Source organism: Salvelinus alpinus, chromosome 34 (assembly GCF_045679555.1).
Source record: "Salvelinus alpinus chromosome 34, SLU_Salpinus.1, whole genome shotgun sequence".
Taxonomy (NCBI): Eukaryota; Metazoa; Chordata; class Actinopteri; order Salmoniformes; family Salmonidae; genus Salvelinus; species Salvelinus alpinus.
The window spans coordinates 1,892,826-1,907,360 of record NC_092119.1 but is presented as its reverse complement, the minus strand read 5'-3'; the positions used below and the strand labels follow the sequence as shown (position 1 = coordinate 1,907,360).

The window sequence follows — 14,535 nt, the reverse complement described above, 5'->3', positions numbered from 1 at the left end:
GACAGACGCGCTGAGTGAGTCCATAATTCATCACCTGTAAGTCACAAACAACCAATTAGCTCCACAGAGGATCCATCTCTATTTCCTGTTTCATTGAGAAATGAACCTTGATTTGTGTTTCTGTGCTGTTAAAATACATAAAACAACAACAAAGTTGTTTTGGTTCACTTTGAAATCTTATGAAAGCCGCTAGCTAAATGATTTATGGTAACTAGATAAAGTGGTTTCCACCGTCTCCAGATTGCGATATTTTGGCTCTGATAAAGTCACCGCCTTTATTAAGAAGTGCAATGACGAAGTCGTCTTCACAGTGTGACCGTACGTACATACCCCAACCAGAAGTCATGGATTACAGGCAACATCCGCACTGAGTTTAAGGCTAGAGCTGCCGCTTTCGAGGAGCCGTGAGAGTAATCCGGATGCTTATAAGAAATCCCGCCAAGACCTCTGACGAACCATCAAACAGGCAAAGCATCAATACAGGACTAAGATCGAATCCTACGACACCGGCTCTGATGCACAATGGATGTGGCAGTGCTTGCAAACTATCATGGATTACAATGTGAATGTTGACCTGTTTTAAAGGTCTTACTCGCATCGATTACAGCGAGCGTGATCACATAGTCATCCGGAACAGCTGGTGCTCTCATGCATGCTTCAGTATTGTTTGCCTCGAAGCGCGCATAGAAGTAATTTAGCTTGTCTGGTAGGCTTGTCACTGGGCAGCTCGTGGCTGGGCTTCACTTTGTAGTCTAATACTTTGCAAGCCCTCCCACATCCGACGAGCGTTGGAGCCGGTGTAGTAGGATTCAATCTTAGTCCTGTATTTACGCTTTGCCTGTTTGATGGTTCGTCGGAGGGAATAGCGTGATTTCTTATAAGTGTCCGGGTTAGAGTCCCGCTCCTTGAAAGCGACAGATCTAGCCTTTAGCTCAGTGCGGATGCCGCCTGTAATCCATGGCTTCTGTTTGGGGTATGTACGTACAGTCACTGTGGGGACGACGTCCTCGATGCATTTATTGATGAAGCCCGTGACTGATGTGGTATACTCCTCAATGCCATTGGATGAATCCCGGAACATATTCCAGTCTGTGCTAGGAAAACAATCCTGTAGCTTTGCATCTGCGTCATCTGACCACTTCCGTATTGAGCGAGTCATTGGTACTTCATGCTTTAGTTTTAGCTTGTAAGTAGAAATCGGGAGGATAGAATTATGGTCAGCTTTGCCAAATAAAGAGCGAGGGAGAGCTTTGTACACGTCTCTGTGTAAAGGTGATCTAGAGTTTTTTTCCCCCTCTTGTTGCACATGTAACATGCTGGTAGAAATTTGGTAAAACGGATTTAAGTTTCCCTGCATCAAAGACCCCGGCCACTAGGAGCCCGGCTTCTGGATGAGCATTTTCTTCTTTGCTTATGGATTTATGCAGCTCGTTGAGTGCGGTCTTAGTGCCAGCATCGATTTGTGGTGGTCAATAGACGGCTACGAAAAATATAGACGCAAACTCTCTTGGTAAATAGTGTGATGTACATTTTATCGTGAGATACTCTACCTCAGATGAGCAAAAGAGAGTTCCTTAATATTAGATTTCATGCTGTTATTTACAGAAGACACAGACCTCCGCCCCTTGTCTTACCGGAGGCAGCTGTTCTGTCTCAGCCCAACTGTATATTATCCATGTCGTCGTTCAGCCACGACTCGATGAAACATAAGATATTATAGTTTTCAATGTCCAACGTTGGTAGGATAGTCTTGAACGGAGCTCATCCAGTTTATTCCCCCGGTGATTGCACGTTGGCCAATAGGATGGACGGTAGAGGCGGGTTAACCACTCGCCAAACAAATTCCTCACAAGGCACCCGGACCTACGTCCCCTGTATCGACATCTTCTCTTCATGCGAATGACAGGGATTTCCTTCATGTCCGGCTCGTTAAAGGGGAAAAAAATCTATGTCCAGTCCGAGGTGAGTAATCGGTGTTCTGATACCCAGAAGCTGTTTTCAGTCAAAAGAGAGACGGTGGCAGAAACATTATGTACAAAATAAGTTCCAAACAACGTGAAAAATCACACAATTATGATTAGGAGCCCGTAAAACGGAAGACATCTCTTCCGATGCAGGAAGACAGACTAACACAGTGTATTCCTCCTTCCTGTAGAAACTGTTTTGTCCATGGTGAATACAACTGTAGAGTGATTAACACAGGATACTCCTCTTCTACCTGTAGAAACTGGAGGAGGAGAAGGGAAAGAAAGAGCAGGAACGGCAAGAGATCGATAAGGACAGGAGGGAGAGGGACAAAGAGAGGGAGCGAGAGAGGGAGCGCCGGGACCGCGAGAGGGAGAAGGAGAGAGAGAAGGAGAAGGAACGAAACGACAACAAGGAGAGAGAGCGGGACAGAGAGCGGGATCGAGACCGGATCGATCGGGACCGTGAACGAACGAGGGAGAGGGGAGACAGAGGAGAGAGGGAGCGCGTGAAAGAGAGAAGTCGAGAAGTCAGCAAAGACCGCAGTGGATCCAGGTTGGTATGAGGTTAACCTCACTAGGGATGTGGGCACCTGGCCAACATCCAGTGAAATTGCAGAGCGCCAAATTCAAAAACAGAAATACTCATTATAAAAATTCAGAAAACATACAATATTATACATAGGTTTAAAGATGAACTTCTTGTGAATCCAACCACGGTGTCAGATTTCAAAAATGCTTTACGGCGAAAGCATACCTTACGATTATTTGAGAACATCGCCCAGCAGACAAATCATTACAAACAGTAACCAGCCAAGTAGAAGTTACACAAGTCAGAAATAGAGATAAAATTAATCCCTTACCTTTGATGATCTTCATATGGTTGCACTCAGAAGACATTAATTTACTCAATAAATGTCTGTTTTGTTCGATAAAGTCTCTCTTTATATACAAAAACCTCAGTTTTGTTCGCGTTTGAAAATCGAAATTGTATGTGTAAAGTTCATAGAAACATGTCAAACGATGTTTATATTCAATCCTCAGGTTGTTTTTAGCCTAAATAAATCGATGAAAGTTCAACCGGACAATAACGTCGTCAATATAAAAGGTAAACAAGAAAGGCACACTCTCAGTCGGGCGCATGAAAAAGCTCTCTGACACTTTAGGGTCCAGTCATTCAGACTGCTCTTACTCCCTCATTTTTCAGAATACAAGCTTGAAACAATTTCTAAAGACTGTTGACATCTAGTGGACAGCATAGGAACTGCAATTTGAGTCCTAAGTCAATGGATATTGTAATGGCACTGAATAGAAAACTACAAAACTAAAAACAATCCTACTTCCTGGATGGATTTTTCTCCGGTTTTCGAGTTCTGTTATACTCACAGACATCATTCAAACAGTTTTAGAAATTTCAGAGTGTTTTCTATCCAAATATACTAATTATATGCATATCCTAGCTTATGGGCCTGAGTAGCAGGCAGTTTAATTTGGGCACGTTTTTTCATCCGAAAATATGAAAATAGTGAAAATAGTGCACCCTACCCTAGAGAAGTTAACACAGATCCAGGTTGGTATGAGGTTAACGCTGAAAGCCTGGCCTATCCTCTCTCCTTCCAGGGGTAGTGTTATACAATCATCTGGGCCCATATTCATAAAGCATCTCTGAGTAGTCAGAGTAGGAGTGCTGATCTAGGATCAGTGTTGCCTTTTAGATCATAATGAATAAGACAACACAGACAGGGCAACTGATCCTAGATCAGCACTCACAGACGGGGCAACTGATCCTAGATCAGCACTCACAGACAGGGCAACTGATCCTCGATCAGCACTCACAGACGGGGCAACTGATCCTAGATCAGCACTCACAGACGGGGCAACTGATCCTAGATCAGCGTTTTTTGCTCTGAATACAGGCGCTGGTCAACTGTAGAAGTGGTGAGTGTTTGAACTCACGTCTATGTCTCTTCCCTGTAGAGAACGGAGCCGCGATGAGAAGAAACACGACCGCGAGGAGGATCAGGAGGAGGCGTACGAACGCAGGAAACTGGAGAGGAAGATGAGGGACAAGGAGGTTGCCTACCAGGAAGTATGTTTGACATGTAGTCCCATGTTTTACAAGGCTTAAGGCCGAATTTATACCCCTACACAAGTACGCAACGCAAGAACTACATTAGCTACTGAAGAATGGTAATCCTGCAACTAATCCTAGTTGTAAAAGTCCACAAATTTGGGCAGCCTTGTAACGCAACAGGAGTGTTTGTTTGTTTGTTTGTATGTATGTTTGTATGCAGGATTGTTTGTATGTACACTACTGTTCAAAGCTTTGGGGTCACTTAGAAATGTCCTTGTTTTTGAAAGAAAAGCACTTTTTTTTTTGGTCAATTTTTAAAATAATATCAAATTGATCAGAAATACAGTGTAGACATTGTTAATGTTGTAAATGACTATTGTAGCTGGAAACGGATGATTTTTTATGGAATATCTACATAGACGTTACAGAGGCCCATTATCAGCAACCATCACTCCTGTGTTCCAATGACACGTTGTGTTAACTAATACAAGTTTATAATTTTAAAAGGCTAATTGATCATTAGAAAACACTTTTGCAATTGTGTTAGCACAGCTGGAAACTGTTGTTCTGATTAAAGAAGCAATAAAACTGGCCTTCTTTAGACTAGTTGTGTATCTGGAGCATCAGCATTTGTGGGTTCGATTACAGGCTCAAAATGGCTAGAAACAAAGAACTTTCTTCTGAAACTCGTCAGTCTAATTTGGTTCTGAGAAATGAAGGCTATTCCATGTGCGAAATTGCCAAGAAACTGAAGATCTCGTACAACGCTGTGTACTACTCCCTTCACAGAACAGCACAAACTGGCTCTAACCAGAATAGAAAGGGGAGTGGGAGGCCCCGGTGCACAACTGAGCAAGAGGACAAGTACATTAGTGTCTAGTTTGAGAAACAGACGACCTCACAAGTCCTCAACTGGCAGCTTCATTAAATAGTACCCGCAAACACCAGTCTCAATGTCAACAGTGAAGAGGATTGTTTGTATGTTTGTTTGTTTGTTTGTTTGTTTGTATGCAGGATTGCCATTTTGCCTAGCTAATTGCTATTTTCCATTAGATACTTGTGTAGGGTGTAAATGAGGCTCTACCACTGCAATATACGGGCATAGCATGGAACGGCATGGAACACAGCCAGTCTGTCTACTTTTTCCGGTGTGCCATTCTCTCAGGCCTAAGGCACCCAAATGACCCTATTCTCTATATAGTGCACTACAGAATTTTGCAGTGGTATATAGTGCACTACTTTTGTCCAGAGCCCTAATGGCCCTGGTGCACTGTGTAGGGTGTCTTTTGGGACTCAGAGCCAGTATGAACACAGTGCCTGTCTTAAGAGACCTCAATATAACACCTGTCTATGTGCATGCACATTATGAGAAGGATGCTGATTGGCTGAAACAGCGTTCTAGCTGTGTGTTTTATATCAGGCCTGTTTTGATTCAGGGATGCTGATTGGCTGAAACGGTGTTCTAGCTGTGTGTTTTATATCAGGCCTGTTTTGATTCAGGGATGCTGATTGGCTGAAACAGCGTTCTAGCTGTGTGTTTTATTAGGCCTGTTTTGATTCAGGGATGCTGATTGGCTGTTGCTCCTCTTGTTTCAGCGTCTGAAGAACTGGGAGATGAGAGAGAGGAAGAAGGCTCGGGACTACGACAAAGAGAACCAACGAGAGGACGAGAGACGGCGTGAGATGGTAGTAGACAACCGCGGTTGGAACCAAAAATCTCCCAATTTGTACTCATCAGACCAAAGGACAGATTTCCACAGATTTTTAAACACTTTTTTGGTTACTACATGATTCCATATGTATTATTTCATAGTTTTGATGTCTTCACTATTATTCTACAATGTAGAACAAAGTAAAAATAAAGAAAAAACCTGGAATGAGTAGGTGTTCTATGTACATACATATCCAGATAAATAAATACAGGAAAAAGAGAAACAAGACATTTGAAACCAGTCGGACACAAAGAGAAGATTCATATGGGAGACAAGCCTATACACAATCTATAATATTTGCCGTTTTAAATGTGCCGTTTACCTCATAGAAGCTAAATGTATGCGATCATTTGTTCTTCCTCTTCCAGACTAAAGAAGGCAAGCGTCTGAAAGAGTTCCTGGAAGATTATGACGATGACAAAGATGACCTGAAATACTACAGGTGAGGTCACACCTTTATAACACAGAGATGACCTGAAATACTACAGGTGAGGTCACACCTTTATAACACAGAGATGACCTGAAATACTACAGGTGAGGTCACACCTTTATAACACAGAGATGACCTGAAATACTACAGGTGAGGTCACACCTTTATAACACAGAGATGACCTGAAATAATACAGGTGAGAACACACCTTTATAACACAGAGATGACCTGAAATACTACAGGTGAGGTCACACCTTTATAACACAGAGATGACCTGAAATACTACAGGTGAGGTCACACCTTTATAACACAGAGATGACCTGAAATACTACAGGTGAGAACACACCTTTATAACACAGAGATGACCTGAAATACTACAGGTGAGGTCACACCTTTATAACACAGAGATGACCTGAAATACTACAGGTGAGATCACACCTTTATAACACGGAGATGACCTGAAATACTACAGGTGAGGTCACACCTTTATAACACAGAGATGACCTGAAATACTACAGGTGAGGTCACACCTTTATAACACAGAGATGACCTGAAATACTACAGGTGAGGTCACACCTTTATAACACAGAGATGACCTGAAATACTACAGGTGAGGTCACACCTTTATAACACGGAGATGACCTGAAATAATACAGGTGAGATCACACCTTTATAACACAGAGATGACCTGAAATACTACAGGTGAGATCACACCTTTATAACACAGAGATGACCTGAAATACTACAGGTGAGGTCACACCTTTATAACACAGAGATGACCTGAAATACTACAGGTGAGAACACACCTTTATAACACAGAGATGACCTGAAATACTACAGGTGAGGTCACACCTTTATAACACAGAGATGACCTGAAATACTACAGGTGAGAACACACCTTTATAACACAGAGATGACCTGAAATACTACAGGTGAGATCACACCTTTATAACACAGAGATGACCTGAAATACTACAGGTGAGGTCACACCTTTATAACACAGAGATGACCTGAAATAATACAGGTGAGGCGACTGTCTTTGTGGGGACCTAACGTTAACCCCTAACCTTAACCCCTACATTTTAAGGTTAGGGTGTAAGTTTAGGGTTAGGGGTTACCAGAGATGACCTGAAATAGACCTTAACCCCTATCCTTAACCCCTAACCTTAACATTTTCGTTGTTTTACTATCCTAGTGAGGACTTTTGGGGATTTCCGGTACCCACCAGGATAGTAATACAAGCCTGCACACACACACACACACACACACACACACACACACACACACACACACAAACCTTGTTGGCCTACTTTGTGGAAACTACAAACAGGAGACTTCTGTTATTCTGTCACACTGTGCTTTAGATGCATACATGACTGAGGCCCTTTATCTACTTCCTCAGAGAGATGAGGCCCTTCATCTACTTCCTCAGAGAGAAGAGGCCCTTTATCTACTTCCTCAGAGAGAGATGAGGCCCTTTATCTACTTCCTCAGAGAGAAGAGGCCCTTTATCTACTTCCTCAGAGAGAAGAGGCCCTTTATCTACTTCCTCAGAGAGAGATGAGGCCCTTTATCTACTTCCTCAGAGAGAGATGAGGCCCTTTATCTACTTCCTCAGAGAGATGAGGCCCTTTATCTACTTCCTCAGAGAGAGAGATGAGGCCCTTTATCTACTTCCTCAGAGAGAGATGAGGCCCTTTATCTACTTCCTTAGAGAGAGATGAGGCCCTTTATCTACTTCCTCAGAGAGAGAGATGAGGCCCTTTATCTACTTCCTCAGAGAGAGATGAGGCCCTTTATCTACTTCCTCAGAGAGATGAGGCCCTTTATCTACTTCCTCAGAGAGAGATGAGGCCCTTTATCTACTTCCTCAGAGAGATGAGGCCCTTTATCTACTTCCTCAGAGAGAGATGAGGCCCTTTATCTACTTCCTCAGAGAGAGATGAGGCCCTTTATCTAATTCCTCAGAGAGAGATGAGGCCCTTTATCTACTTCCTGAGAGAGAGATGAGGCCCTTTATCTACTTCCTCAGAGAGAGATGAGGCCCTTTATCTACTTCCTCAGAGAGATGAGGCCCTTTATCTACTTCCTCAGAGAGAGAGATGAGGCCCTTTATCTACTTCCTCAGAGAGAGATGAGGCCCTTTATCTACTTCCTTAGAGAGAGATGAGGCCCTTTATCTACTTCCTCAGAGAGAGATGAGGCCCTTTATCTACTTCCTCAGAGAGATGAGGCCCTTTATCTACTTCCTCAGAGAGAGATGAGGCCCTTTATCTACTTCCTCAGAGAGATGAGGCCCTTTATCTACTTCCTCAGAGAGAGATGAGGCCCTTTATCTACTTCCTCAGAGAGAGATGAGGCCCTTTATCTACTTCCTCAGAGAGAGATGAGGCCCTTTATCTACTTCCTCAGAGAGAGATGAGGCCCTTTATCTACTTCCTCAGAGAGAGATGAGGCCCTTTATCTACTTCCTCAGAGAGAGATGAGGCCCTTTATCTACTTCCTCAGAGAGAGAGATGAGGCCCTTTATCTACTTCCTCAGAGAGAGATGAGGCCCTTTATCTAATTCCTCAGAGAGAGATGAGGCCCTTCATCTACTTCCTCAGAGAGATGAGGCCCTTTATCTACTTCCTCAGAGAGATGAGGCCCTTTATCTACTTCCTCAGAGAGAGAGATGAGGCCATTTATCTACTTCCTCAGAGAGAGATGAGGCCCTTTATCTACTTCCTCAGAGAGAGAAGAGGCCCTTTATCTACTTCCTCAGAGAGAGATGAGGCCCTTTATCTACTTCCTCAGAGAGAGATGAGGCCCTTTATCTACTTCCTCAGAGAGAGATGAGGCCCTTTATCTACTTCCTTAGAGAGAGATGAGGCCCTTTATCTACTTCCTCAGAGAGAGATGAGGCCCTTTATCTACTTCCTCAGAGAGAGATGAGGCCCTTTATCTACTTCCTCAGAGAGATGAGGCCCTTTATCTACTTCCTCAGAGAGATGAGGCCCTTTATCTACTTCCTCAGAGAGAGATGAGGCCCTTTATCTACTTCCTCAGAGAGAGATGAGGCCCTTTATCTACTTCCTCAGAGAGAGATGAGGCCCTTTATCTACTTCCTCAGAGAGAGAGATGAGGCCCTTTATCTACTTCCTCAGAGAGAGATGAGGCCCTTTATCTACTTCCTCAGAGAGAGATGAGGCCCTTCATCTACTTCCTCAGAGAGAGATGAGGCCCTTTATCTACTTCCTCAGAGAGAGAGATGAGGCCCTTTATCTACTTCCTCAGAGAGAGAGATGAGGCCCTTTATCTACTTCCTCAGAGAGATGAGGCCCTTTATCTACTTCCTCAGAGAGAGATGAGGCCCTTTATCTACTTCCTCAGAGAGAAGAGGCCCTTTATCTACTTCCTCAGAGAGAGATGAGGCCCTTTATCTACTTCCTCAGAGAGATGAGGCCCTTTATCTACTTCCTCAGAGAGATGAGGCCATTTATCTACTTCCTCAGAGAGATGAGGCCCTTTATCTACTTCCTCAGAGAGAGAGATGAGGCCCTTTATCTACTTCCTCAGAGAGAGATGAGGCCCTTTATCTACTTCCTCAGAGAGAGATGAGGCCCTTTATCTACTTCCTCAGAGAGAGATGAGGCCCTTTATCTACTTCCTCAGAGAGAGATGAGGCCCTTTATCTACTTCCTCAGAGAGAGATGAGGCCCTTTATCTACTTCCTCAGAGAGAGATGAGGCCCTTTATCTACTTCCTCAGAGAGATGAGGCCCTTTATCTACTTCCTCAGAGAGAGATGAGGCCCTTTATCTACTTCCTCAGAGAGAGATGAGGCCCTTTATCTACTTCCTCAGAGAGAGATGAGGCCCTTTATCTACTTCCTCAGAGAGAGATGAGGCCCTTTATCTACTTCCTCAGAGAGAGATGAGGCCCTTTATCTACTTCCTCAGAGAGATGAGGCCCTTTATCTACTTCCTCAGAGAGAGATGAGGCCCTTTATCTACTTCCTCAGAGAGATGAACTGATGGATACCGTTTTTATATTTCTGCATCCAGCATAAAGGAAGTTGGAGTTAGTTTCACGAGCCAAATGCCTACCAGCGTTAGCGCAATGACTGGAAGTCTATGGTATCTGCTAGCAGTTAGCTTAGACCTTCAGTCATTGCGCTTAACACGCTAGTTAGCAATTGCGCTAACGCTAATTTGCAACTTCCTTCAAACTGCAGGCAGAGACATAAAAATGGTATCCATGAGTTCGTATCCATGAGTTCGTCTGACCCTGGGGAAGTAGGGCCAACATCCTGATGTATCCCTTTGAGCTGTATGACTGACTGGCCTTCCTCTCTGTCCCTCCAGGGGTAGTGCTTTACAGAAGCGTCTGAGAGACCGTGAGAAGGAGACGGAGCTGGATGAGAGAGACAGGAAGAGGGAGAAGGAGGAGCATGATCAGATCAGACAAAGACTGTTAGCTGAGGGACACCCGGACCCTGAGGCCGAGCTGCAGAGGGTATGTCTCCGTCTGTCTGACCGTCTGTCTGGCCGTCTGTCTGGCTGTCTGTCTGGCTCTATTGCTGTCTGTCTGTTCGTCTGGCTGGCCGTCTTTCTGTCTGGCCGGCCGTCTGGCTCTATTGCTGTCTGTCTGTTCGTCTGGCTGGATGGCTTTCTGGCTGGCTGGCTCTATCGCTGTCTGTCCGTCTGGCTGTTTGTCTGTCTCTGTCTGTCAACGCTGTGTTGTTATTGTTCAGGTTGTACCTCCCAGTTTCCAACCATTTCCTCCCTCCTGAACACAACCCTGCTGTCTGTCAGCTGGCTAACTGGCACATCAACAGACATGAGAAATGTGGATCAATGTGCATTAATGTGCATTGTACCTGTCAAATAGGGACAATGAACATGAATCAACATGGAATCGACAATGCACATTCATCCTTTTTATATATTTTTATTTTAAGTGTGAGACTTTTTTGTTGTTGTTTAAATGCACTTTAAATACATTTGATTTGAAGATGGAGGAGGAGGCAGAGCGGAGACGGCAGCCCCCAGTGAAGCCGGAGCCAGAGGAGGAGGTGCAGCAGGAAAAACCAAACCGGGACAGGGAGCACCGGGAGCACCGGGAGAGAGAGCACCGAGAGAGGGAGCACCACAGGGACAGGAGAGGAGGAGGAGGAGGAGGAGCAGACAGGCCTCCTCTCCAGCACCTTCAACCCCAATCAGACGATGACTTGGAGGAAGGTGAGGAGCTTGATGATTGTGACAGGGAGGACTCGTCAGATGCCAGGCCAAACCCAAACCTGAAGCCCACGATGCGGCCAATCACATCGGCCCCCTCGGTGTCGTCGGGCAGCGGCGGCGCCACACCCAACTCCCCCGGCAACGAGTCTCCCTGCGGCATCATCATCCCTCATGAAAATTCTCCTGAAGCCCGGCCCACTGAGGAACAGCATCCCAAGGTTGGCCTCAGCCTCAAACTGGGTGAGTTAAAACTAGATTGAACTAGTTAGAACAAGATTGGCCTCAGCCTCAAACTGGGTGAGTTAAAACTAGATTGAACTAGTTAGAACAAGATTGGCCTCAGCCTCAAACTGGGTGAGTTAAAACTAGATTGAACTAGTTAGAACAAGATTGGCCTCATCCTCAAACTGGTTAGGTAGCGTTTGTATGTTGCCAATGTCACATCTGTAATGCTGAAGGATACTGGACTTTCTGAAAGTAACTACTTAAATCGTCATCATCGTCTCTCTGCTTCAATGTGCTGACCACACCGCTCGCGTTACAAAATAAATGTGCGCACTCATGTTATTCAATCATTGCACCCACACTGCTCGCGTCAACGAGCGTCTGCGTAGCCAGGCGCTAAAATAGAACTTGGTTCTATTTGTGACGCTCTGTAAGTCCCGCCTCTCCCATCTCCTCATTGGTTTTTAGGAGCATATACCCACGTGGGTGATTGGAAGATGATCTGAGGTCCACACTCCAGTTGGTGGTGGTAATGCACCTTTTAAAATTGGTTGCCAACCGCCATATAAAGTCCAAAGAAGAAGAAGCCTGAAGGAGGAGAGATTACTAGAAACGAACTCGGTTTAATCTTTTATCTGTGGATTAATTGTCGGAGTAGAGGACCTTGTGCATTTCAGGTAAAATAACAACTCAACGTTTATATCCCAGGACAAATTAGCTAGAAACAGCAAGCTAGCTAAATAGGACAAATTAGCTAGCAACTGCAAGCTAGATAAATATGACAAATTAGCTAGCAACAGCAAGATAACTAAATAGGACAAATTAGCTAGCAACTGCAAGCTAGCTAAATAGTACAAATTAGCTAGCAACTGCAAGCTAGCTAAATAGGACAAATTAGCTAGCAACTGCAAGCTGGCTAAATAGGACAAATTAGCTAGCAACTGCAAGCTAGATAGCTAAATATCCATGAATGTTTAATGCTTTTCGACCTGTTCCCAAATTAATATATTTGGTTTAGAGTTCGTTTTGTAATTTTAACCTGCGTGTTCTGATCGCGTCTGGTGTGGGTGGACAAATTCAACATGCGTCCGATGGAGCACACTCGCGCCCGGTCTAGTCAGCGTGTAACCCTCTAGCTTTGACCCTTAATTCTCTATAACCCACTGTAACCCACCAACCCATCTCTCTCTCCGTCCCCACTATAACCCGTCTCTCTCTCCGTCCCCACTATAACCCGTCTCTCTCTCTCCGTCCCCTCTATAACCCGTCTCTCTCTCTCCGTCCCCACTATAACCCGTCTCTCTCTCTCCGTCCCCACTATAATCCGTCTCTCTCTCCGTCCCCACTATAACCCGTCTCTCTCTCTCCGTCCCCACTATAACCCGTCTCTCTCTCTCCGTCCCCACTATAACCCGTCTCTCTCTCCGTCCCCACTATAACCCGTCTCTCTCTCTCTCCGTCCCCACTATAACCCGTCTCTCTCTCTCTCCGTCCCCACTATAACCCGTCTCTCTCTCTCTCCGTCCCCACTATAACCCGTCTCTCTCTCTGTCCCCACTATAACCCGTCTCTCTCTCCGTCCCCACTATAACCCGTCTCTCTCTCTCCGTCCCCACTATAACCCGTCTCTCTCTCTCCGTCCCCACTATAACCCGTCTCTCTCTCTCCGTCCCCACTATAACCCGTCTCTCTCTCTCCGTCCCCTCTATAACCCGTCTCTCTCTCTCCGTCCCCTCTATAACCCGCCTCTCTCTCCGTCCCCTCTATAACCCGCCTCTCTCTCCGTCTTCTATAACCCGTCTCTCTCTCCGTCCCCTTTAACCCGTCTCTCTCTCCGTCCCCTCTATAACCCGTCTCTCTCTCTCCGTCCCCACTATAACCCGTCTCTCTCTCTCCGTCCCCTCTATAACCCGTCTCTCTCTCTCCGTCCCCTCTATAACCCGCCTCTCTCTCCGTCCCCTCTATAACCCGTCTCTCTCTCCGTCTTCTATAACCCGTCTCTCTCTCCGTCCCCTTTAACCCGTCTCTCTCTCCGTCCCCTCTATAACCCGTCTCTCTCTCTCCGTCCCCACTATAACCCGTCTCTCTCTCCGTCTTCTATAACCCGTCTCTCTCTCCGTCCCCTCTATAACCCGTCTCTCTCTCCGTCCCCTCTATAACCCGTCTCTCTCTCCGTCCCCACTATAACCCGTCTCTCTCTCTCCGTCCCCACTATAACCCGTCTCTCTCTCTCCGTCCCCTCTATAACCCGTCTCTCTCTCCGTCCCCTTTAACCTGTCTCTCTCTCTCCGTCCTCTATAACCCGTCTCTCTCTCCGTCCCCTTTAACCCGTCTCTCTCTCCGTCCCCTCTATAACCCGTCTCTCTCTCTCCGTCCCCACTATAACCCGTCTCTCTCTCCGTCCCCTCTTTAACCCGTGTCTCTCTCCGTCCCCAGGCGCCGGCGCCAGCCCCAACCATCAGATCCACACCGGGAGTAAACGTAAGAAACTGTCCAACGTCGACAGCGTCTTCAACAAGTTTGGAGAGGAGGAGGCCGACGAGGCGCCTCGTAAACGTAAGCTGGTTCCGCTGGACTACGGTGAGGACGATAAGAGTTTGGGTCTGGACGGGGCAGAGGTACCTGGAGGGAAGGGAGGACCAAACACAGAGGAGAAACGGAAGCACATCCGGAGTCTGATTGAGAAGATTCCTACGGCCAGACCTGATCTGTTCAACTACCCTCTGGACTGGACTGCTGTGGACTCGGTAAGGAGGATGAGGAGGAGGATTTTTTTTAAATGTACCTTTATGTAACTAGGCAAGTCAGTTAAGAACACATTCTTATTTTCAATGACGGCCTTGGAACGGTGGGTTAACTGCCTTGTTCAGGGGCAGAACGACAGATTTGTACCTTGTCAGCTCGGGGAT

General features: G+C 45.7%; 1 protein-coding gene across 2 annotated transcripts in view; it reads left to right on the top strand.

Moving 5' to 3' along the window:
• The window catches only part of LOC139563658 (RNA-binding protein 25-like), a 35,882-nt gene that overhangs the window by 14,592 nt on the left and 6,755 nt on the right, over positions 1 to 14,535 (top strand). For both annotated transcript variants that reach the window (XM_071382508.1, XM_071382507.1), the window contains exons 9-15: positions 2,225 to 2,520; positions 3,942 to 4,053; positions 5,635 to 5,724; positions 6,119 to 6,192; positions 10,526 to 10,676; positions 11,176 to 11,641; positions 14,063 to 14,373. In XM_071382508.1, coding sequence (XP_071238609.1) covers positions 2,225 to 2,520; positions 3,942 to 4,053; positions 5,635 to 5,724; positions 6,119 to 6,192; positions 10,526 to 10,676; positions 11,176 to 11,641; positions 14,063 to 14,373 — 1,500 coding nt within the window. The remainder of the gene's footprint in view (positions 1 to 2,224; positions 2,521 to 3,941; positions 4,054 to 5,634; positions 5,725 to 6,118; positions 6,193 to 10,525; positions 10,677 to 11,175; positions 11,642 to 14,062; positions 14,374 to 14,535) is intronic.